This window comes from Apodemus sylvaticus, chromosome 6, assembly GCF_947179515.1.
Source record: "Apodemus sylvaticus chromosome 6, mApoSyl1.1, whole genome shotgun sequence".
Taxonomy (NCBI): Eukaryota; Metazoa; Chordata; class Mammalia; order Rodentia; family Muridae; genus Apodemus; species Apodemus sylvaticus.
In genome coordinates, this window is record NC_067477.1 from 23,838,394 (window position 1) to 23,861,463 (window position 23,070).

Here is a 23,070-nt window from a genome sequence, read left to right on the forward strand (position 1 = left end):
ACTCTGTAGACCAGGCTGGCCTTGAACTCAGAAATTGCCTGGCTCTGCCTCCCAAGTGCTAGGACTAAAGGCGTGCACCACCATTGCCCAGCCCTAATTTGTATTTTACAAAGACCATTCACATTAGCTGATAGATTAGAGATTAAAAACAAACAAACAAAGAAACAAGCAAACAAACAGAATGTGGGAATTCAATTGGAAGTGTCAGAGACCAATTAGGGAGCTGTTGTAAGAATAGAGCTAGCTAGGCGGTATCAATAAGAAGTATGGTTATGAATATCAGTAAGAAGCCTTCCGGATCTGAAATGAGGCCCCAAGGTCAACATGCAGACTTATATGACAGCTGTAGAATACATCAGGTTACCTTCAGTGCCTCCTTCCCACTTATTGGGTTCCCTCATAGTCTGAGACATCTGGACAGTTCTAGGTCTCAGAGCTGCGGTCAGGAAGCAGAACAGTGGTTTCTAGGAAGCAGAAAGGTGTAGGAGGATTGTGTGTCATACAAAGAAACTCTTGCAGGATATTGGTACTCAAGCTCTTCATCCTGTAGCAGTGACTTCATGTGCTTTCTATATGACAAAAGTGTATGCTGCAGTACTTTATTACATGCCAGTTATACCTCAAAAAGGTCTTTAAAAAAAAAACAGTCAGGCTGAAGATGTAGTTCCGTGGAGAAGCAGAAGCAAAGCTCTGGCCTTAGTCCCCCACACTAAGAAAACAACCCCCTACTATCCCCCCCCCCCAACATTGAAAAGTACTTTTAAAAAAAAGGCAGAGAACAAATCTGAATCACATGAGGACTTGTCAGGAAAATGTAGTCACAAGGCAGTAGAAAACTGTCACCCACATGACAAGACCTTACGTGGATTGTTGTTTGCAAAAGATAGTAAATTTTGAGGATAATAAATGATGACTGGATAGATAGATTGAATTTTTACAACTTGCTAGTATGTAGTCTCTTGGTTACTGCACTAGTCCACTTTTTGTTACTTATAACAATATTGTTATGGCCTGTATGAGTGTTAATGGAAGAGACTTATCTTGCCTCATTATGCTGAAGTATTCTTGTTTGTAAATGTGGCACTTTCCTGGTATGTCATTTACAAGGACATTTATACATGGGATTTTACATAAAGGATATTGAACTAGCAATGAACAACTTATAGCATATATGGAAGAATCGGCTCTCATAATAATAAAACCTGTTCAAAGCTAAAGAAAGAGACGATTGTATACAAGCCCCAGTTAGTTTGGTCTATGATGTAATGGATGCTGCAGTCCAAGGTTTTCACTTGATGGAATGAAAGAGCCCAGAATAACCAATATGTGGCACACACCCACTAGATAGACCTCTGTAAATACTATCTCTTGGCATTTGAAAGAAAGCCTTATAGAAAGTTGCAGGTTTTCCCCCTCTGACACGCCAGAATTACCAGTATTCTATTCAATTCACTGACTGCTAATGATGTCTGCTAGTTGGGAGAAGGGGAGAGCTGGATCTACATTCTTTTTATTTGAGTAGGTGGTGTGTTGATCAGGCCATTTGGTAATAAAAGAGACTTAAGTCTAGCTAAAAGGATGACATAAGAATGCATATGAACTCTCTTGCCTTCCTGCCCCCTCTCCCATTCCCTCCCCCCTCCATGTGCTCATAGTTGGCCTTTGTTCTCCTCCCTCCCCCCCTCTTCTCTCTCTCAGTCTCCTACCCTCTCAAATCCCTTCCCCATGCCCTGAATAAATTCTATTCTATACTAAAAAAGAAAGAAAGAAAGAAAGAAAGAAAGAAAGAAAGAAAGAAAGAAAGAAAGAAAGAAAGAAAGAAAGAAAAGAATGCATATGAATTTGGAGAGTTCAGATATAGTCCATGCTTGGACTGCTCATGCAGTAGAGAATCTCAGGCCAAGATGGTGTTGTAAACTGCAGTGGCAGAGTCACTGGACCAACCCTGACACTATTTCCAGTGTCTAGAACGATACTGTAGAATGAACAGAGACAGGCCCTAGCACTGACCTGTTCAGGAACAGAAGGCAGCATCGTGCTGGCTCTGGCTGGAGCTTTATCCTAGTGGAGGGATGATAGGGTGACACACTGCTGCTGGCTGGGAACGCACTGTGGCAACCCCTCGCTGCTTGAGCGCCCACACATGTCCAGTGTTTCTAAGGGCTTTATTCCTGTCACTTGGGTGTGCTCAGCCCTGTGAAGGGGTGATTGTATCTTCATTTTATTGATAATAAGGTGAATCAAACTAGGACTTGCCCAAGGTCGGGCAGAATCCTAAATTCCAAGGTTGGAATTTATACCTAGGTCTACTTGACACTAAGGGGTGGGGGCCAGAAGAAATAACTATGTTACAGAATATTAATGTCTTTTAGAAATTATTCTTTTTAGGACTATATTTTAAAAGGTTAATGATAGCCTAATCTGAAATATCAAGAATTATTTTCCTTAATTTTTGCAGAGCTAGTGAAGTTTTTATCTATCTACGTAAAGTCTTATATTACCAAGTTACAAGTGAGAGGCTTAAAAGTAAAGATTGGTCACTGAGTGCATTTTTCTTTCTCTGAAGAATGGAGAGCCAGGACTGTTTTAATAGTCATAAGACAAATGGGGTGTTCTTCCAGAGATGACCCTGACCTCAGTTTTCTCTGAGGGGTGTGTGGCTTGCTGGAGATCAAGCCAGTCTCACACATGCTCAGCAGACATTTACCCCAGAGCTACATCCCCGATCCCTTGTTTTGACTTTGAAATAATTAAAGTAAGGGATAAATAATAAGTCCTTAAACAGATCAATGGTGTGCTTATATTGTTTGTGGCTTTCTTTTCACTTTTTGAAAACATCTAGGGCTATAGTTCTATTTGACAGTTTATGTTCCTTTACTAAATTATGGTAAAGTGCAGTGAGTCTTGGCCAGAGATTATAGTGACACTAGTTTCATAAACTCATCCTTTAAAACAGGTATCAGTATTACCTGCAGCTGAAGAAAGATATTCTGGAAGGAAACCTTCCCTGTACGTTAGAACAAGCCATTCAGCTGGCCGGCTTAGCTGTTCAAGGTAAGCAGCGCATGTGAAGTAATTCTGCCAGATTAAGGTATGTGTTAAAACAGAACCAGGAAAGGACTCTGTGAGGAACTGATTTTCTTTGTGTGTGTGTGTGTGTGCGCGCGCGCGTGTTTTCAAGACAGGGTTTCTCTGTGTAGCCCTGGCTGTTCTGGGACTCACTCTGTAGACCAGACTGGCCTCGAACTCAGAAATCCACCTGCCTCTGCCTCCCAAGTGCTGGGATTAAAGGCGTGCGCCACCATTGCCCGGTTTAGGAATTGATTTTCTATATGAATTGTTACAGTATTGATGTATTAATGGAAAACTATGTTTTTATCTGGAGACTTGTAGGAAGACCGTTTGGATCACTTCAATGAAATGTTAGACTTGTGGACATTTCTGAGAGATGAGTTATGAAACATATCAAAGGAGCAAACATACACATATATGTATATATATATATATATATATATATATATATATATATATCAAAGAATTTAACATGATAAGTGTTAATTTTACTCCAAGACTTGATTTGAAATTAGTATTTTGGGAAGAATGACCTTTCTATCAATGAGTTTGATTAAATTGTATTCACTTATATTTTAAGAACATCTCATCTCTTTGGTTTCTCTAATAATAACTGTTCCAAATTATAGAGCATCCTCACTCATAATAGAAGTCGGTTTATTTCATAAAATTTTAAAAATCAATTGTACATGTCTGTGTGTACATCTATGCTGCACAGAAATTTCTGCTGGTGCATTGTTTCAAGTGGTAACTGGTGTTTAACCATGGAAATTGGGATACAGTCAAAAGAAAAATTAAGCTGGGTACAGTGCCATTTAACTTTAATCCCTGCAAGGAAGCAGATCTCTGTGAGTTCAAGGCCAGCCTATTCTACATAGCGAGTTTTAGGTCAGTCAAGACTAGCATTGGGACCATGCTTCAAGCCAAAATAAGACACAAAGGAAAAATGAAAAATGATGAAATTCTTCCAGATACTAGCTGACATGGACACTTGTCACCTTGAGAATAACAAAGTTCTGACACCTTGGTGTGCAGTTCCCTCACAGGGCACACTCCCTGCCCGTTTGACACTTACCTATGCACATGTCACATGCGGGGCAGAGCAGACTTGTATCACTTCATAGACATTTTTCCCAAGCCAGTGTGCATGAATCTACCTGTTGTTTTGTAAAATATACCCTGAAAACTTGCTCTATTATCTGTCAGACAGAGTTGGTTTCTGAATCATAGAAACATGTTATCTATCCACACTATTTAATGATTTCTGTTATGTGAGTGTGTGGTTGTGAAATTTAAATGTAACCAACATGTGGATATTTGTCATTTTATTTTAGCTGATTTTGGTGACTTTGACCAGTATGAATCCCAAGATTTTCTTCAGAAATTTGCCTTGCTCCCTGTGGTAAGCTCTTTTGGCATTTTGTGTACAGTTTGTTCCTGTACTCTTAGGGTCCCTGATTGCCCATGGGGCAGATGTCCCAAGCAGGACTAGCATTATAAAGTCACTGTAAACCTCTGGTGTCTCAGTCTTTCCCTGTTAGAGTCTTCCTGGTCTTTGTAAGTTCACAGAGACTGAGGGTGTAATTCTCTGTGCTGTACCTACATTTTATTTATTTATTTATTTATTTATTTATTTGCCTTTGGTTATGAGTCTAAGGAGAGAGCTTTGGTTTTGGTGTTGGAGAATCACAAAGTTAATGTTGGATTAAATCTGTCTTGTTATCAGTGTTAAAACCCGGCCTCCTACTACTTTCTAAAGTTTCTGTTGAAGAAACAGATGTGAACATCTCATTGACGCTCCTGAGGAGAGTGGGCTGTTCTTCTTAACGGGTTAGCACCAAGCTCAGAACTGGCTCATGGATATTTCCAACCTTAGAACTCAGCTGACACCTTCCCTTGGAGGAGTGGAGAAGGCAGGACAGTCTTTTGGCTTTTGAGCAGAAGCTACTCAATTCATTAGAGACATCGTGGCCACAGACAAAAGCAGAGCTCCCCAGGGCTAGCAGTGTTTGGCTGTCACCTGAATGGCGGAAGTCAGTGACTGTGCAGTGACTCCTGGGTAAAAAATGTGCTGGTGCTCATGGCTGCGTGTTTCCTTCAGGGGTGGCTTCAGGATGAGAAAGTGCTGGAAGAAGCAGCCCAGAAAGTGGCCTTGCTGCATCAGAAATACAGGTAACACAGAAAAGGCCCACGGCTCATGGCTGCTTGATTTTGAAATATGCTTTGTATATTAAATTGGGAACTTTATTGCAGCTTGTTTGTGAAGGGAGTAAGTAACGAGCACTGTGTGCCAAGTTCTAAGTACATTCCCCTAGCATTCCAGTCATTGTCCATGTGCCAGGGAGGGAACAGAGGATGTCCTTCCCTCCCTCCCTCCTTCCCTCCCTCCTCCCTCCCTCCCTCCCTCCCTCCCTCCCTCCCTCCCTCCCTCCCTCCCTCCCTCCCTCCTTTCTTCCTCCTCCTGTCTGTCATTTCTTTTTTTCTTTTAATTGTGTTAGAGTTTGAGCTCAGGGGGGTGTACATAGTGGGCGGACATTTTACCACTGAGTGACATCCTCTGCCCTTGAGAATTTTGAGAGGAAGGTTGGCCCCAAACTTGCTATCTTGCTGCCTCTGCATCCTGAGTGCTAGACATGCATCACCACAACCGTTGACCCCTGTATGCTTTTGGAAGCAGGATTTCTGTCCCCTGGGGAGCTATGGTGAGAATCCTCATGTCTGTGGCCCAGATTATCCTTGCAATTCTCATCTATGCTGGTCCATGTTGACTTTCTTTGATGGTGAGCCTCTATTGACTATAAGAATCTAAGATCTGGGGGCTGGAGAGATGGCTCAGCGGTTAAGAGCACCAACTGCTCTTCCAAAGGTCCTGAGTTCCAATCCCAGCAACCACATGGTGGCTCACAGCCATCTGTAAAGAGATCTGATGCCCTCTTCTGGTGTCTGAAGACAGCTACAGTGTTCTTATATAAAATAATAAATAAATCTTAAAAAAAATATAAGATATAGCGCTTACTCTAAGCCAAGTGCACAGGTTGCAGATACTTTATATATAAAATTACATTCTGATAGCTCCAGTATTCTTTAAGGAGAATATTATCTTCAACTTAGATACAAAGGAAACTAACCTCAGAATGACTTAGGTCGCTGACTGATATAGGCTAAAAGTGACTTGAAAGTAGATGATCCTGGTCTATTTCAGTCTCTGTATGTATTCTGTCTACCCTTGTTGGTTGCAAAAGAATAATTTCAAAAGTACTGTTCTCTCATCTCTCCCTGGGCTCCTTCCCAAATGTTCACAGTATTTTCTCCTCTCCAAAAAACACTATTCTGCCTCTGTGTCTACACAAACCATATTTCCCAGTACACTTACTTGATCCCAAAGGCACACATGACCCAAAGGCACACTGACCCAAGGGCAAGCATGACCCAAAGGCATACATAGCCCTGGTTTTTGTCATTTTATTTCATTTGTTTTTTACTGTCACTTAAATAATAGGACTTAGGAACCTATAAGTACTTTCTATCCTTACGTGACAAAATGCTGGGTGGTATGGCTTAAAGATAAATAGAATAATTCTCTGCTTTCCAAGAATGTGTTCCCAGCACAACCCACTATGGTAGTAGTATCTAGCGATAGAAAAGCATGCAGTGGAGGAGGTGTGGACAGATTGTGTAAGGACTGCATTGGGTATGGGTGGCTACTGGGGGAGACCCAGAGAATCTGACAGGAGGAGTGGCACAGTCACCGAGCCCTAAGGAAACTAATGATTTTGGGGTCTGTGTGTGGATGGTAGATGGAGGAGGAGGAGGTGTGCACACAAAGGCTCAGACCTTTGTGTGAGGAATACAGTACAATCCGAGCAATGCAAGACTGGGGTGGCTGCAGGGGGAGGAGCCTTGGCATGGGGGGGGAGCATCAGCTGAGGCTGGGGGGGAGTCGATGCATGTGAGCACCCTTTCTTCCTCCTGTCCATCTAGGACTCCAGTCTTCTGAACTAAGAGGGATTCGTGCATAGCCTCTTCCTGCCCCTGTGACATTTATCATTTAGTCTTTAAAAAACATGTTTTAAAGGTTTATTCATTTTATTTTGTATGTATGAGTGTTTTGCCTGTGCATAGGTATGTGTATCATACCCATGCCTGTGGGGATCAGATGAAGGCACTAGCTCTCCTGGAACAGGAGTAAAGGATGAGTGCGAGCTGCCATGTAGGAATCACACTCAGGTCCTTCCGGAGGCACAGCCTGCGCTCTAACCACTGAGCAATCTATTCAGTCCCATTACTTAGTTTTTAAACCAAATTCTCAGTATTTCCTGATATTTTAGGATAATTAAGCAACTGGTTGCTAGTTTAGGTAAAAACTCCTGGATTTGTATTGATGACATCTTGGTAACTGCATTGTCCCTTGTCTGTCCCTTTACCTCCCCGAAGCATAAGGCTATCTATGCTTGCCTTCTGCATTTAGCTTCCTAGGTTGTCCATTTTTGATATATTTTAGAGGATCAATATAAGCAATTATATATATTCAGATGCTTAGAAGCTTAAATGTTTATAATGTTCTATTCCAAATTGATGTGCATCATTTAATCATTTAATGAAGTTTAGGTATGGAGCAGTCTCACTAACATCTGTTGGATTGCAGAGGGCTCACAGCTCCTGAGGCGGAGATGCTATACATGCAGGAGGTAGAAAGAATGGACGGCTATGGCGAGGAGAGCTATCCTGCCAAGGTACGGGGGGGCTAGCAAGCTGGGCGTGCCTATGCGGACCCACAGACCCTGCTGCTCCTGTGGCTCAGATAGGTGAATCATTTGAGCATAGAATAGGATGCAGAGTGAGGTTTTGTTGAAGAAAGGGAGGAGGGGGCGCTTAGCAGTTTGAGAAAACAGCATGGCTGAGGCCTTGTGACCAGACATCTGTAGTAAAATGCAGTTCCATGTTGAGGTTGTGCTTTGACAGGGTAAGGAAATGGAGTTCTTAAGAGTCTAACCTTGGCTTAGAGGGTGAAGGCATTTGCCACCAAGCCTGCTGACCCGTTTGATCCTGGGATTCACATGGTAGCAGGAGAAAACAGATCCCCACAGGTTGTCCTCTGACCTCTACAGTGCAACCACATGCTAAGTAAATAAATAAACATAAGAACAAAACTATTCTTACAAGAGTTTATACTCCTATTTCCATACTTGTGGCAGGACGCTGGGTTTGCCCTGGATGGTGTTTCCCCGGGGAAACAAATTTAGGGAAGTGGATGCATTTGTCCTTGTGCTCCATTTCCCAGGGGTCTCCCCTTTCTTCTCTTGGTCTAGGACAGCCAAGGAAGTGACATATCCATTGGTGCTTGTCTTGATGGCATCTTTGTGAAACACAAGAATGGAAGGCCTCCCGTGGTATTCAGGTATTGTTCTGTGTTTTTAAATACCTAAATGGTTATTGCTGACAAGTCTTCCCTCATTTCTCATTGGAAAATGGAGATACTCCTTTTCTAACGTTAAATGGCACCCAAGTACGGAGTTTCATCAACACACTACTGTCTTCACAGACACGCAGCAAATAGGGCGTGTAGTGATGGTCAGCTTGTAGCTGCTTACAGTGTGTGAGTGCTGCCACGCAGAGGTCGAGGCCAAAGCCGACCTTTGCTTTGACAGGGAATTTTCCATTTGAGTTCTGGTTTCTGGGACTATTTATTTACTATAGAAAAATCTAGACTTCCTTTTGACTATTGTTAAGTAACAAAATTACTAAAATGTCAACATCTCAGCAAACTTCCATTTTTGTGAAGTTGATTTCCCTCCAGTTATAAAACACAGTGTTGTTTGTATAAGACTTGGAATGCATGTAGTGGGAAGGCACAGTGACAGATAGGGACATCTCAGAGTGGACTGCAGTGTCTGCGAAGTAAACTTACAGGTGGCTTAAGATTTCGTTGTAGTATTCTATGTTCCAGTTATATCTTTTTGGACATTTAATAACATTTTATTAATTCTTTATTAATATTTATGAGATTTTTATATCTTTATACTATGTCTTTGGAACATACTACTCCCATTTCTCCCCTAACTCCTTTGGATAAAATCCCCAACTTGGTATCAATATACATAATATATTTGAAACCTATGGATTCCATATATTCATGGGTCTGGGGTCATACCTTGGAGCACAGTCGACTTATGAGGGGCCACGCTCTTAAAGCTGACTTTCCCTTCCCAAGAAGCCACCAACTGTCAATAGCTCCTCAGCTAGGGGTGGAGATGGGTTTGAACTTGTGCTACAATCACAGCGGCCATGACTTTACAAATGCCAGCATTCTGCTAGTGTCTAGATGGCACCGTTCCACTCCATTCTTCCTTGACCTCTGGCTTTTATGCCCTGTCTTCCTTTTCTTCCACAATGGTTCCTGAGCCTTGGTGAGAGGGTGAGTGACTCAGATGTCCGTTTGTGGTTGGACACTCTGCACGCACTTACTTTGTGCGCTGTGATCAGCCTGACTTTCTGTGTAAGCTCCTCCCACTCACAGCACCAAGAGGCTTCTCGAAGGAAGGCTGAGAGCAGCGTTGATTGATGAGTGTAGAGAGAACAATTTGGAGGGCGGTTTGATACTGTGGCCATTTAGCACAATGGGGGTCAATGAGCTCCCCACCTTCTCCTTCCCCACGTGGCTCTAGCCTTACATTCATCTAGAAAACCGTTAGTTACCCTGTAACATTTGCACCACTCTTAGCCGAGTAAGAGCTTTGCCCCTGTCTCAGCATCCTGCGTCTCACCTCCAGTACCATGAAGGCTAGCCAGCAGGGAGCAAGTTCCTGATGAGTGCCAGCTTGACCTCTCCCATTACCGTAAATGTAGTAAAGTAGGTCATGTGGTTCACTCTTGGGCATAAGTTCTTAAAATCTGTAATCTTAGAAAGTCTGGGTCACGATCTTCTAAAAATATTTGCAATTTTACTCTGTTCTATTTTCTATTTTGCCATTCTATTTTCTATTCTGTTTTACTCTGTTTCTGTTTTCTATTGATGTAAGCAACATAAGGTTTACATTGTTTTCATCAAGCAGGGAAGCAGATGTGTCACTTTAGACTACTATGTTCAGTGTTCATTAATGTGAGTTATCAGGGATCCGGTGCTGTGTTGACTGCTTTCTTTATATCTTCTCATGCTGTCGTCTTCATAATGCCTCAGGGGCAGACATTACCACCAGTTTTCACCCAGGATAGTGGAGGGTTAACAAGCCAAGTGATTCGCCCAAGGTTCCCCCCTTCCCCGCCTAAGATTCTTTACTGAGCTGCCTCTTCTCTTAGGCTCTGTGTCACGCTGCCTTTTATTGTTTTATAGCTCCTTTTATGCTTCTATTTTCTATACTTTGTTCCTGAGAACTGGGCTTCCCCTTTAAGAACTTTTTCACTAAAATGACAACTCTTCTTTATCTTGCTTTGCTCTACCACCTTTGGACCCTGAATTATCCAGAGAGGCAGAGGCCATAGAGTAGACATAGCTTGGGAGCAGAGCTTCTCTCCTTCACAGCAGTGCCCGTGGGGCCGCTTCAGTGGCAACAGGGCTCTGTCCCCAATCCGCTTACAGTAAATCTTCCCAGCGTGCTGAGCTGGGGGCACAGAGACAGGAAAAGGGACCAGGATTTACTCAGGCAGCAGGATGGTACCCAGGCCATATGGAAGTCTCAGGTATTCAGTTGTGCTTTCTTCACCACACAGGCATTTTCTTTTCTTTCTTTTTTTTTTTTCTTTTTTCTTTCTTTCTTTTTTTTTTTTAGGTTTTTTTTTTTTTTTTTTTTTTTTTTTTTTTTTTTTTTTTTTTTTTTTTTGGATTTGGTTTTTTTTTCGAGACAGGGTTTCTCTTGTGTAGCCCTGGCTGTCCTGGAACTCACTCTGTAGACCAGGCTGGCCTCAAACTCAGAAATCCACCTGCCTCTGCCTCCCAGAGTGCTGGGATTACAGGCGTGCGCCACCACTGCCCGGCTCACACAGGCATTTTCAAATCTGCCTCATTTAATACAATGAAAATACAGTCTTTATGTTTAACAACTGAGCAGTAAGTCAATACATTGATTTTAATTTAACAAATTTTAGCTTAAGAAATAGAGTACAAATTGAACATTCTGAGTCCAAAAATCCCCAGTTAAAGATGTGGGAGACAGAGGATGGAGCTCCGTGGTGAAGCAGTGGCTTCATGTTTGCAAGGCCCTGAGTCGGTGGCTGGTGAGGGGACAGAGTTTCCCCGTGCAGTGCTTCCTGGTCAGGAGCTTTGGATTTCCAGGTTGTAGCTGCTCAACCACTGCTGGATTCCAAATATTTCAAAACTTGCCAATCTTTGGAATTAGCCACTCTTGTGACTCCAGTGGTTCTGGGAGGGTGGGGGGCTGATGGCTCAGAAGAGACTGAGCGTCTCCCAAACTCAGTTTCTTCAGACAGTGTCACACAGCTAGGTAATAAGAACCAAATCCAGTCTGTAAAAGCTAAAGATGATACAGTTTAGGATAGAGTTTATGTCCTACTGACAACACTCAGAATAATTCACCCTTGGGTTCTGAGCACTTAGCTTTCTCTCCACCATAGATTTCAGAGCGCACCTCTCTCTTGTCCCTTACTTTATGCTGTTTGCCCTCACTGCTAATCAGCATGCCTGCTTTTGTGTTGTCTGGTGCCTTCCCACCCTCCCAAGGGAAGGGACCCGAGGGACCATCGCCACACCGATTTTAGAATCCCTAGGGCCCAGTACAGTTATCTTCATTGTGGTAGTGGATGCCCTGTAAAGTTTGTTCATAGGTAGATGAGGGCATGAACGGAAAAGCTAACAGGAGTAAGTGTCTTTGACTGTTAAGCAAATAGCAAGTCAGGTGTATTAGTTACTTTCCTGTTGCTGCGATGAAATTCTTCGACAAAAAGCAACTTAAGGACCTTTATTTTGGCTTACAACTCCAGAGGTTTAGAGTCTATAATGGCAGTGTAAGCATGGCGGGAGGCGTGGCAGGAGGCGTGGCAGGAGACACATGGAGGGGGGCATAGTGGAAGACATCCAGGGCAGGAAGCTGAGATTACTCAGCTCACACAGGTAGAACAAGTCTATAAACTTGGCTGATGTCTCTCTCTCTCTCTCTCTATATATATATATATATATATATATATATGTATATATGTATATATATATGTATGTATATATGTATGTATATATGTATATATAATATTTGTTGTATATTATATATAAATTATATATAATATATAAGCATAATAAAACATTAGATGCAAACATACCCATATAGAATTTGTATAGTAATATAAATATAATGTATATATTTATATATTTTTTACATATCTATTTATATATGTGAAATAAACTATTAAGTCACACATCAACCATAAGGGAAACGACCTGTTACACCCCAGGGTACATCTGTGTACTCAGTATTCTCTGTTGTTGTCTAGGTGGCACGACATCGCTAACATGTCGCACAACAAGTCCTTTTTTGCATTAGAGCTGGCAAATAAGGAGGAGACCATCCAGTTCCAGACTGTGAGTGAGCACAAAACATCAGTCAGCTCGTTACGTTCCTGATTCTCTTTTGTGTATTGGGGGATGGGGGAGTTTGGACTAATTTAGGACTTCATAATTCTATGTGCTGTAAAAATGCACGTTTTAAATGTTACAAAGTTGCACTTGGGGAACATGCTGACTTGTTCAGTGTTATTGAGCAAATGAGTCTTTGTATTCTTTGAGTCAAGTGACTTTTTTTGAAATATATATGAGTACATTGTAGCTGTCTTCAGCCACACCAGAAGAGGGCATCAGATTTCATTACAGATGATTGTGAGCCACCATGTGCTTGCTGGGAATTGAACTCAGGACCTCTGGAAGAGCAGTCAGTGCTCGTAACTTCTGAGCCAACCCTCTAGCCCTCTTGAGTGACTTGTGAACTAATTGTAAAGAGACTGAAGTAAGCCTAGCTACTGCCCCAGTGCTGGTGAGCTGCTGTGTGGTGCTGTCAGCCTTTATCTGCCCTGGCTGTCTTAATAAAGGCAGTATTAAGACCCCAGAGCAAATGTTTGGAAAGTCTCTGAGTGTATTTCTCAGGAGTAGAGTTGATACTTGATACGAATATGATGTTTAGGAATAGCTCACTCACACTGCTAAGCAGGCCATTTCATTTTCTCCATTAAGTTCTCACAGCTTCCAGAGGTTAGCCAAAGGGCTGGGGAATGAAGGAGTCACTGTGGGGAGGAGGGAGTCACTGTAGGGATGAGGGAGTCACAGAGGGGGAATGAGGGAGTCACAGAGGGGGGATGAGGGAGTCACGGAGGGGGGATGAGGGAGTCACAGAGGGGGAATGAGGGAGTCACGGAGGGGGGATGAGGGAGTCACAGAGGGGGAATGAGGGAGTCACGGAGGGGGGATGAGGGAGTCACAGAGGGGGGATGAGGGAGTCACAGAGGGGGGATGAGGGAGTCACAGAGGGGGGATGAGGGAGTCACAGAGGGGGGATGAGGGAGTCACAGAGGGGGGATGAGGGAGTCACAGAGGGGGAATGAGGGAGTCACAGAGGGGGAATGAGGGAGTCACAGAGGGGGGAATGAGGGAGTCACTGTGGGGATGAGGGAGTCACTGTAGGGATGAGGGAGTCACAGAGGGGGAATGAGGGAGTCACGGAGGGGGCATGAGGGAGTCACGGAGGGGGGATGAAGGAGTCACTGTGGGGATGAGGGAGTCACTGTAGGGATGAGGGAGTCATGGAGGGGGGATGAGGGAGTCACGGAGGGGGGATGAGGGAGTCACGGAGGGGGGATGAGGGAGTCACAGAGGGGGAATGAGGGAGTCACGGAGGGGGGATGAGGGAGTCACAGAGGGGGAATGAGGGAGTCACGGAGGGGGGATGAGGGAGTCACAGAGGGGGGAATGAGGGAGTCACTGTGGGGATGAGGGAGTCACTGTAGGGATGAGGGAGTCACAGAGGGGGAATGAGGGAGTCACAGAGGGGGGAATGAGGGAGTCACTGTGGGGATGAGGGAGTCACTGTAGGGATGAGGGAGTCACAGAGGGGGAATGAGGGAGTCACGGAGGGGGCATGAGGGAGTCACGGAGGGGGCATGAAGGAGTCACTGTGGGGATGAGGGAGTCATGGAGGGGGGATGAGGGAGTCACGGAGGGGGGATGAAGGAGTCACTGTGGGGATGAGGGAGTCACTGTAGGGATGAGGGAGTCATGGAGGGGCGATGAGGGAGTCACGGAGGGGGGATGAGGGAGTCACAGAGGGGGGATGAAGGAGTCACTGTGGGGATGAGCGAGTCACTGTAGGGATGAGGGAGTCACTGTGGGGATGAGGGAGTCACTGTAGGGATGAGGGAGTCACTGTGGGGATGAGGGAGTCACTGTAGGGATGAGGGAGTCACTGTAGGGATGAGGGAGTCACTGTAGGGATGAGGGAGTCACTGTGGGGATGAGGGAGTCACTGTAGGGATGAGGGAGTCACTGTGGGGATGAGGGAGTCACTGTAGGGATGAGGGAGTCACTGTAGGGATGAGGGAGTCACTGTAGGGATGAGGGAGTCACTGTGGGGATGAGGGAGTCACTGTGGGGATGAGGGAGTCACTGTGGGGATGAGGGAGTCACTGTGGGGATGAGGGAGTCACTGTGGGGATGAGGGAGTCACTGTAGGGATGAGGGAGTCACTGTAGGGATGAGGTAGTCACTTTAGGGATGAGGGAGTCACTGTGGGGATGAGGGAGTCACTGTGGGGATGAGGGAGTCACAGGGGCAGGGGAGGATGGAGTCTCTGTGGAAATGAGGGACTCACCATGGTGGGGAAATGGTGTAGACACAGTGTCTCTGCATTACAAGTGTCTTCCTCTCTGTGTGTTTTCCTATGACTCTGCGTGTGTTCTGTCTGCCAGGAAGACATGGAAACAGCGAAGTACGTGTGGAGGCTGTGTGTGGCACGGCACAAGTTTTACAGACTGAACCAGTGCAACCTGTGAGTATCTCCTGCTCAGAAACTGTAGAACATCATTTGGGATTGAAAAAAATGTTAAATTGCATTTCTTCAGTTTGCATGTGTATCAGGAGACCGTGTATAGAAGCTTGGGCAGTCATGCTCCCCACTGAGTGGGCTTTAGTGGGATTGTAACTTGCTGAGCTTGGCAGCAAGCACCTTCCACCGTCCTAATCCTTGAAGATTTTTTTAAAAAGCTTTTTTTCCTCTTCATTTTCTCTCCTTTTCTTTGGGGATTGAACCCAAGGCCTTCTACATGCTAGGCAACTGTTCTACCACTGACCTTTGATCCCCAGTCTGAGAGGAGTAGTCTTCTTGTTGCTTTGTTTTGTTGAGACAAGAGCTCAGTATGGAGCCTTGGTGGGCCTGGAAAGTGCTATGTAGATCAGGCTAGCCTTGAACTCACAAATGTCCATTGGATTGTCTCTGCCTCCAGAGTGCTAGGCGGTGTGGGCCACCATGTCTGGCTTGGGAGTAGTATTCTTTATAATTTTTAGTCAATATCCTGGTCAGCATTTTGAGGAAAGATTATTCATCTTTTAATATATTCACCTTTTAGTTATACAAAGTAAGAAGCTTTCTGACATGTCTGTACATTGTGTAAGGGCCTTGTTGCTGTTCTGACATGTCTGTACATGTGTGTGTAAGGGCCTTGTTGCTGTTCTGACATGTCTGTACATTGTGTGAGGGCCTTGTTGCTGTTCTGACATGTCTGTACATTGTGTAAGGGCCTTGTTGCTGTTCTGACATGTCTGTACATTGTGTGAGGGTTTTATTGCTATTCTGACATGTCTGTACATTGTTTAAGGGCCTTGTTGCTGTTCTGACATGTCTGTATGTGTGTGTAAGGGCCTTGTTGCTGTTCTGACATGTCTGTACATGTGTGTGTAAGGGCCTTGTTGCTGTTCTGACATGTCTGTACATGTGTGTGTAAGGGCCTTATTGCTGTTCTGACATGTCTGTACATTGTGTAAGGGCCTTGTTGCTGTTCTGACATGTCTGTACATGTGTGTGTAAGGGCCTTGTTGCTGTTCTGACATGTCTGTACATTGTGTAAGGGCCTTGTTGCTGTTCTGACATGTCTGTACATGTGTGTGTAAGGGCCTTGTTGCTGTTCTGACATGTCTGTATGTGTGTGTAAGGGCCTTGTTGCTGTTCTGACATGTCTGTACATTGTGTGAGGGCCTTGTTGCTGTTCTGATATGTCTGTACATTGTGTGAGGGCCTTGTTGCTGTTCTGACATGTCTGTACATTGTGTGAGGGCCTTGTTACTGTTCTGACATGTCTGTACATTGTGTAAGGGCCTTGTTGCTGTTCTGACATGTCTGTATGTGTGTGTAAGGGCCTTGTTGCTGTTCTGACATGTCTGTACATGTGTGTGTAAGGGCCTTGTTGCTGTTCTGACATGTCTGTACATGTGTGTGTAAGGGCCTTATTGCTGTTCTGACATGTCTGTACATTGTGTAAGGGCCTTGTTGCTGTTCTGACATGTCTGTACATGTGTGTGTAAGGGCCTTGTTGCTGTTCTGACATGTCTGTACATGTGTGTGTAAGGGCCTTGTTGCTCTTCTGACATGTCTGTACATTGTGTGAGGGCCTTGTTGCTGTTCTGACATGTCTGTACATTGTGTAAGGGCCTTGTTGCTGTTCTGACATGTCTGTACATGTGTGTGTAAGGGCCTTATTGCTGTTCTGACATGTCTGTACATTGTGTAAGGGCCTTGTTGCTCTTCTGACATGTCTGTACATTGTGTGAGGGCCTTGTTGATAGTCATCCTCTCTCATATGCTCCTCTGACCCTTCTCCTTCCCAGTCTATATCTTTAACACTTTATTATTCCTTCAGTTTATTTGCTTGCTACAGAGTTTTGCTTTGTGGTTCTGGCAGACTTTGTATTCACTGTGTAGCCCAAGTGGGCCTCAGACTTGGCAGCAGTCCTCCTGCTCCAGCTTCTAAGAGCTGGGATTATTGGCCACAGCTTCTCCTTTTACTTTCATGTACACACACACACACACACACACACACACATACACACTGAGTCTTGCTATGAGAAGGAACATGTGAGTCTGGTTTATTTTCCCTGACACGATGGTGTCTAGTTCCCCATGTTCATGTAAACAAATAATCTCATTCTTTGTGGCATGACCACCTTTTCTGCTCTCTTCCCACTCTTGAATTTGTGTATGAAATTTTCACATTCAGAGGATCCAGGAGTCCTGGATTTGGGAAACCTCTTTAGCTGGCCTGAAGATGAGCATTTGTGACATTATTTTTGCATATAATAATTACATTCAAATAATTACAGAATCTATTGGAACACGGCATTTCCTTTTTCTTTTCTTTTTCTTTTTTATGTATATGATGACACTGTAGCTGTACAGATGGTTGGGAGCCTTCAGTGGTTGCTGGGAATTGATCTGAGGACCTCTGCTCACTCCGGTTGGCCCTGCTCTCTCTGTCGCTCAGTCCCTGCTTGCTCAGGCCCTAAGATTTATTTATTATTATAAATAAGTACACTGTCTTCAGACACACCAGAAGAGGGCATCAGATCCCCATTACAGATGGTTGTGAGCCACCATGTGGTTGCTGAGACTTGAACTCAGGACCTTTGGAAGAACAGTCAATGCTCTTAACCGCTGAGCCATCTCTCCAGTTCCCGGGACACAGCATTTTCATTTAGAAGCTTTTCATAAATGTAGAACCACTCATGATGAAACATCACTACCTCAGTTCATGTTTCTCTTGAAAACAGTAGTGACAGCCATCATGAAGAAGCCATTAAGTGTGTTGCCATCTAGTCTACCCTGTATTGCACTGTGGCTAATGCCTTTTTGAAAAGCCTATTTTAGCAGTTCCTCATTTTAATAATTTTAAAATTCAGAGAGAAAAGCAATGACTGTGTGTGGGAATTCCTATGATCGTAGACATATACCTTTGGCATGTTGCCACATGTGAGTAAAGCTATACATGTATTGTTAGCTACATGTATTTTTCTTGTATGAAGAATATTTGATTTTCTTTACAGCTACTATGTGTGAAGGACTATTTTTCCAAATTTTGTTTTTAATTTCTCCATTTAAATTTGTTTTTAATTTCTCCATATTAATTTCTGGGAACTATCAGTGCATTTATTTAAGAGTCTGTGAAACAAATATATTACCTTGTACAATTTTTTTTCTGGGTAAGGTAAATGAAGCTTATTATATTAAATCCTCACATTTTGATGGGTAAGAAAACTGAATTTTTTTTTAGCCATTTCTTGAAGGCTTTCAACACAGGTCTAGTAGCATCTAATCTTAGGATGATTCTGAGGTGTTGGCAGGACTTGTTCTTCTCGTCCAGCTGGTCAGCTTAGTGTGCTAGCAGGTAACCATGGTTACATGGTAGTTACCCATTTTGGAGATGGAGTCTGCTTCCACAGAAAGGATCCCTTTCTCCTACAGTCTCTGCACCCCTCCTATGTTCTTTCTATAGGATAGTCGTGTCAGGTGCATCTAACATTGGCCCAGGTGATACTTGCTGACAGGATCTAGTATTTCTCTTTCCACTCAGACAAGGCACCGGAGGTACTGGGTCATCTTTATATGTTAGCTTAGAAGCTCCCTTTGTTTTTTATGTGTAAACCGGAATAATGAGACCTTCCTTGATAACCCTTTGGACTGTATTAGGTATTGAATGATACCAGTGTCAGTCTGGTCAAAAGGCCTCTTCTGGTATCCCAAGCCTGAGTTGGCTGGCAGCAGTCTGCCCCCTAGACTCTGAAGAAAACATGAGCACAGAATACAACATTTCTTGGTATAGGCTTTTTCTCCCTTCTTTGTGGCTTGTACCCTTCAACCTGAAAAGTGAGAGAGAGGGCCCCAAAACCTTAAGAAAGGTAAATTTTCCAGTCAGCAGCATGCTAATGGCTGAGCAAAGTAAAACGAGCTAGCCCTGTAGTTTAGGCTGTCGGTGAGCGTAGCAGCCAGTGCACTTCTGTTTGGAGACTTCTGTAGTTAGCAGACTGACTACTGCCTCAGGGGACTGGAAGATGTAGTGCCCTCCTTCCCTTCTGGCTTACTGGGTCCCCAGAGGGAGAGAGGACTCACTGAAGAGTGAGTCCCTGGAAGAAGCAGGAGTTGAAGATAATGGGGATTGTCAAAGGTCCCCAAGTCGGGTGGGGACTTGCCCAAGGTGGCAAATTGGGGCAGGGATCCAGAGCCAGGTCATTGGCAGGTATATGCACCTCTGGCCTGCCCTAAAACAGGGGGAGCTTTTGTTTTTCATTAAAACACAGGAGGAAAGCCATTCAAACAACATCCCAGGACCATTTCCACTACCTAACACCTGATCAAAGGCTGCCCTTTGCTAGCTGTGAATAAACCAATGGCCAACTGGAAAGCTCATGGAGCAAGTGAGACATCTCTTATAGTTTTAAGTTAATAGATTAATTTACTGTGTGTGTGTGTGTGTGTGTGTGTGTAATTGCAGGGACTGCGCTCAGACATCCAGCAGACCTGCCCTTTCAAATGCTGGTTCTACCACTTGTTTGCCATGTGACCAGGTGTGGTCTACCTAATCAAGTATCACTTTGCTCATTTGTAAAGCAGAGATAATGACCTGACCTCTCTGATGGCGTCGTCGAGATTAAGATAACCATGGGTAGACTTTGCACAGTTTCACCAAACAATATCTTGCATTTCACTTGAGCTGGCAGCCATTTTATTATCCTCTCACCATTATCATGCCCTCACTCTCGCCATTAATCTAAGGAGTTGTAGCTGCAGGGCTTCTCAGCATTGGCTAGCACAGACGGCATCCCGCCGAGCTAACCGCTGTTTTCCTTTATGTGGGAAGTTGATGATTGCTGGCCTCGCAGTGAACTGTGCTTAGAGGAACAATGAGAAAAAGAGGCAGACTGTTGGAAAGGTTGCCTGCCTCAGGCCTTTCTGCAGGTGGGGCTCCTTTGTTCTGTTTTTTAACAGAACTTGCTTCTGCTTTTCCCTTCACAGTGGATGCTGTCAGCAAGATGCCAGTGGGTAAGAATGGCAGCCTCTGTCCCTGGGCTCTGTGTCCCTGGGCTCTGTGTCCTTGCCCAGGCTGGCCACTCTGCAGATGTTGTTAGGCATTTGTTGATAGGTGTGTTCTGTCAGAGCTTCTCCCACTTTTGAATATATGCTGGGGTTTTTTTGTTTTGTTTTTTGTTTCTTTGTTTTTTGTTTTGGGAAGAGCTCTCTTTTGAGTCAGGTTCTCTAGTCCTGGTTGTCTGGGAAATAATGCTGAAGACCACTCAAATTCAGAAATCCGCCTGCCTCTACCTCTTGAGTGCTACGACTAAAGGCGTGCGCCACCACCCCTGACTTTGATGATTTTAAAAGCTCAGTTTATCTAGATGGAGAGCCAGTGAAAGAATGAACACAAAGTAAGTCCCTTTAAACTGAGGCTTGACTGTGGCCAGTGCCCAGAGGCAAATTCAGTATCAGAGTAACAAAGATCAGAGTCTGGTGCATACTTAAGGGGTTCTCTAAAAAGACCCACATACAACCCTGCAGGCTCAGGCAAGTGACATGACATTGGAAAGATAGTGTGTTCTGGAAAGTAAACACAGCTGCACCATAAAGCCTTAATGTTCACTGCCAGGAAAAGAAAGGAAGTGAAAAGAGACATGTGTTACTCTCCAACAACTTGAATACTTCCCAGGTGATGGAAAGGGAGTTGTTTAAAGAAATTGCCCAGTGAGTGCACAGGAATCATTGGATGTCAAAGGTTTTCATTTTAAAGGTCTTGTAAAAATAAGCTACCATTGGGAGTGTAATGCAGATATCATTCTCAAAGTGCTAAGAATAATGCTAGTTTAGAAGAAAAGAGACTTATTTCTGGCACATTTGCTGAGTCAGTGAATTTATTTTGTTTACTTTGTGATGGTGGAGTTTAGTAATGGTCCTTAGAGTGCTAACCAACCTCACAGATATGTTAGTTAGTGGTAGTAACCAGTTAGGAATCACTCAAGCTCTTGAGCCAGGAGTAGATGGTAGTTTAAAATGCCCTTGACAGAATTATGGGCATTGCCAATATTAGCAAGAATCTAATGTATCTTCATACCATACCTACTCACACTTCCTAAGTAACACAAATATAAAGAAAGAGTGGTGTGTGTGTGTGTGTGTGTGCACGCGCGTGAGTGAGTGAACAAAGAATTGTGTGCTTGTTTTGTTCTGGGAGGCTGTGGAGCCCTACATAAGGAGGTGACAGTGCTCTTTTCTGTAAATTACGGACTGTTTGTCCTTTTGCCATTTGCCTGAGAATATTCGTGACTGTGTATCTTTTTGTCATTGTTGTTTGTGACAATGAGTTACTCTGTCTGTGTCCTAGCCAGCCTGTAATTCATATGTCACCCAGACTCCAGCACATAGCCTCTTGCATGCTGGAGTTCCAGGTGTGAGCCACCACACCGGCTCCCTTCCTAAATCTGGTTTATCGTTGTAGACTAGGAAGTGTGTCCCTGGGCTCACGATTGTCTTCTCTCTCCCACAGGCAAACTCAGGCTGCCACGTTGAACTCAGTCAGGAGGGGCTCATCTTCCAGGATGTCTCTGGTAAGAGAAGGGGCATGCTCACCGCTTCCCTCCTAGTGATAGCCCTCTTATTTAAAATATGCTTTAGGCAGTATGTTGAGTATGAACCACAAATGTTTGATGATGCTTGATGATTTTTATCCAAAGAAATAGTTACTTCTATAAGTTCAACTTAAGATTTATTATACACGTTAAATATTAGATACAACCAAATATTATGAATTTTACTGGTTAGCCAGAAATCCTAAGTAAGCATTTCATCTATTTGATGACTTTGTCTTAGAGGGGTGACTATAGTCCGGAGAAGGCTTTTCTATCATGAGTTTAGACAGGAAGGTTTGTATCCATTCCTTCTTGTTCATGACTTTGTGGATGCAGACTTTCTTGTGCTGTCGAGTATCCTTGGCATCAGTGCAAAGAGCTTGTTTTTGACACATGGGAGACATTGGAAATGACAGATATGTTAAGACTTGGTTTGTCTTCATGGTTATTCTCCATTTGTAATACATTTAACTCCTGTAGAAGTCTTTTTAGTGAAGAGAAAGAGTCCAGCAAAGAATGACTTTACCTTTTTCACATGGGCAATGTGTTTTAACTCTATGTCCAACTTTCCATTTCTTAGCCTAAACCCCAGCCCTATGCGATGCCTCCCCCACCCCAGCTGCATTATAATGGACATTATACAGAGCCATTTGCTTCTTCCCAAGGTAAAGTACACTGAGTCTGCAAAGCTGTGCACAGTTATTATATGAATAACTCTGTGAAGACCTAGAGATCTTGAAGTCTGGATGGTTTCTTATTACAGTTGTACCCCAAATTGTTGTGCCAAATACAGCCATCCTGGAATCACAGAAGATACTGCATTCAAGTTCTTTCTTGAATGTGTGTTCCTCAGATGACCCCAGATGTATCGAGTGGCAGCTCTCTAAGCTGGTTCCTAAGTCCCATACCTCTCTCCTCTTAGTCTTAGCTAGGCCAGGCTTCCCTTAAGTTCCTGATCTCCCAGGTGATGGGATTACAGGCATGTACCACCACATGAGGCAACCAGAAATCCTTGGTCACAAAAGATGCTTAGGCTCGATTTTGTTCTATCCCTCCCTGATAGGCCCTGGTGTAATAATTTAAGTACTTGTTACTGCTACTTCAGTTGCGTGTGCCCAGAAATGCCAACATTCTGAATCCTGACCATCCGTGCAACGTTTGTTTGTAAACTCTATCTAACTGGACTGAAGACCAGGGAGGTGGACACAGACAGCAGAACAGTAGCTTGGGGTCTATTGTACAAGCAAGGCTCGCAATGAGATCATAGTTAAGTTGCTGAGAGAGCATGCATTTGTGGGCACTTGACGAGCTTTCTGGATCTAGCAGGATGGCTGGATTTCATCAGTTCCAGGCAGGTCTGTGACTCGGTCTGCTGCTCTGGCTGGTGAGTGCTGTGGCACAGGAGAAGG

The 23,070-nt window shown here is 43.9% G+C and overlaps 1 protein-coding gene across 2 annotated transcripts in view; it reads left to right on the top strand.

Moving 5' to 3' along the window:
* The window catches only part of Ptpn21 (protein tyrosine phosphatase non-receptor type 21), a 63,369-nt gene that overhangs the window by 24,064 nt on the left and 16,235 nt on the right, over window positions 1–23,070 (top strand). For both annotated transcript variants that reach the window (XM_052185283.1, XM_052185284.1), the window contains exons 4-12: window positions 2,957–3,054; window positions 4,407–4,474; window positions 5,174–5,244; window positions 7,718–7,805; window positions 8,382–8,470; window positions 12,508–12,595; window positions 14,968–15,047; window positions 21,580–21,640; window positions 22,242–22,326. In XM_052185283.1, the coding sequence (XP_052041243.1) occupies window positions 2,957–3,054; window positions 4,407–4,474; window positions 5,174–5,244; window positions 7,718–7,805; window positions 8,382–8,470; window positions 12,508–12,595; window positions 14,968–15,047; window positions 21,580–21,640; window positions 22,242–22,326 (728 nt within the window). The remainder of the gene's footprint in view (window positions 1–2,956; window positions 3,055–4,406; window positions 4,475–5,173; window positions 5,245–7,717; window positions 7,806–8,381; window positions 8,471–12,507; window positions 12,596–14,967; window positions 15,048–21,579; window positions 21,641–22,241; window positions 22,327–23,070) is intronic.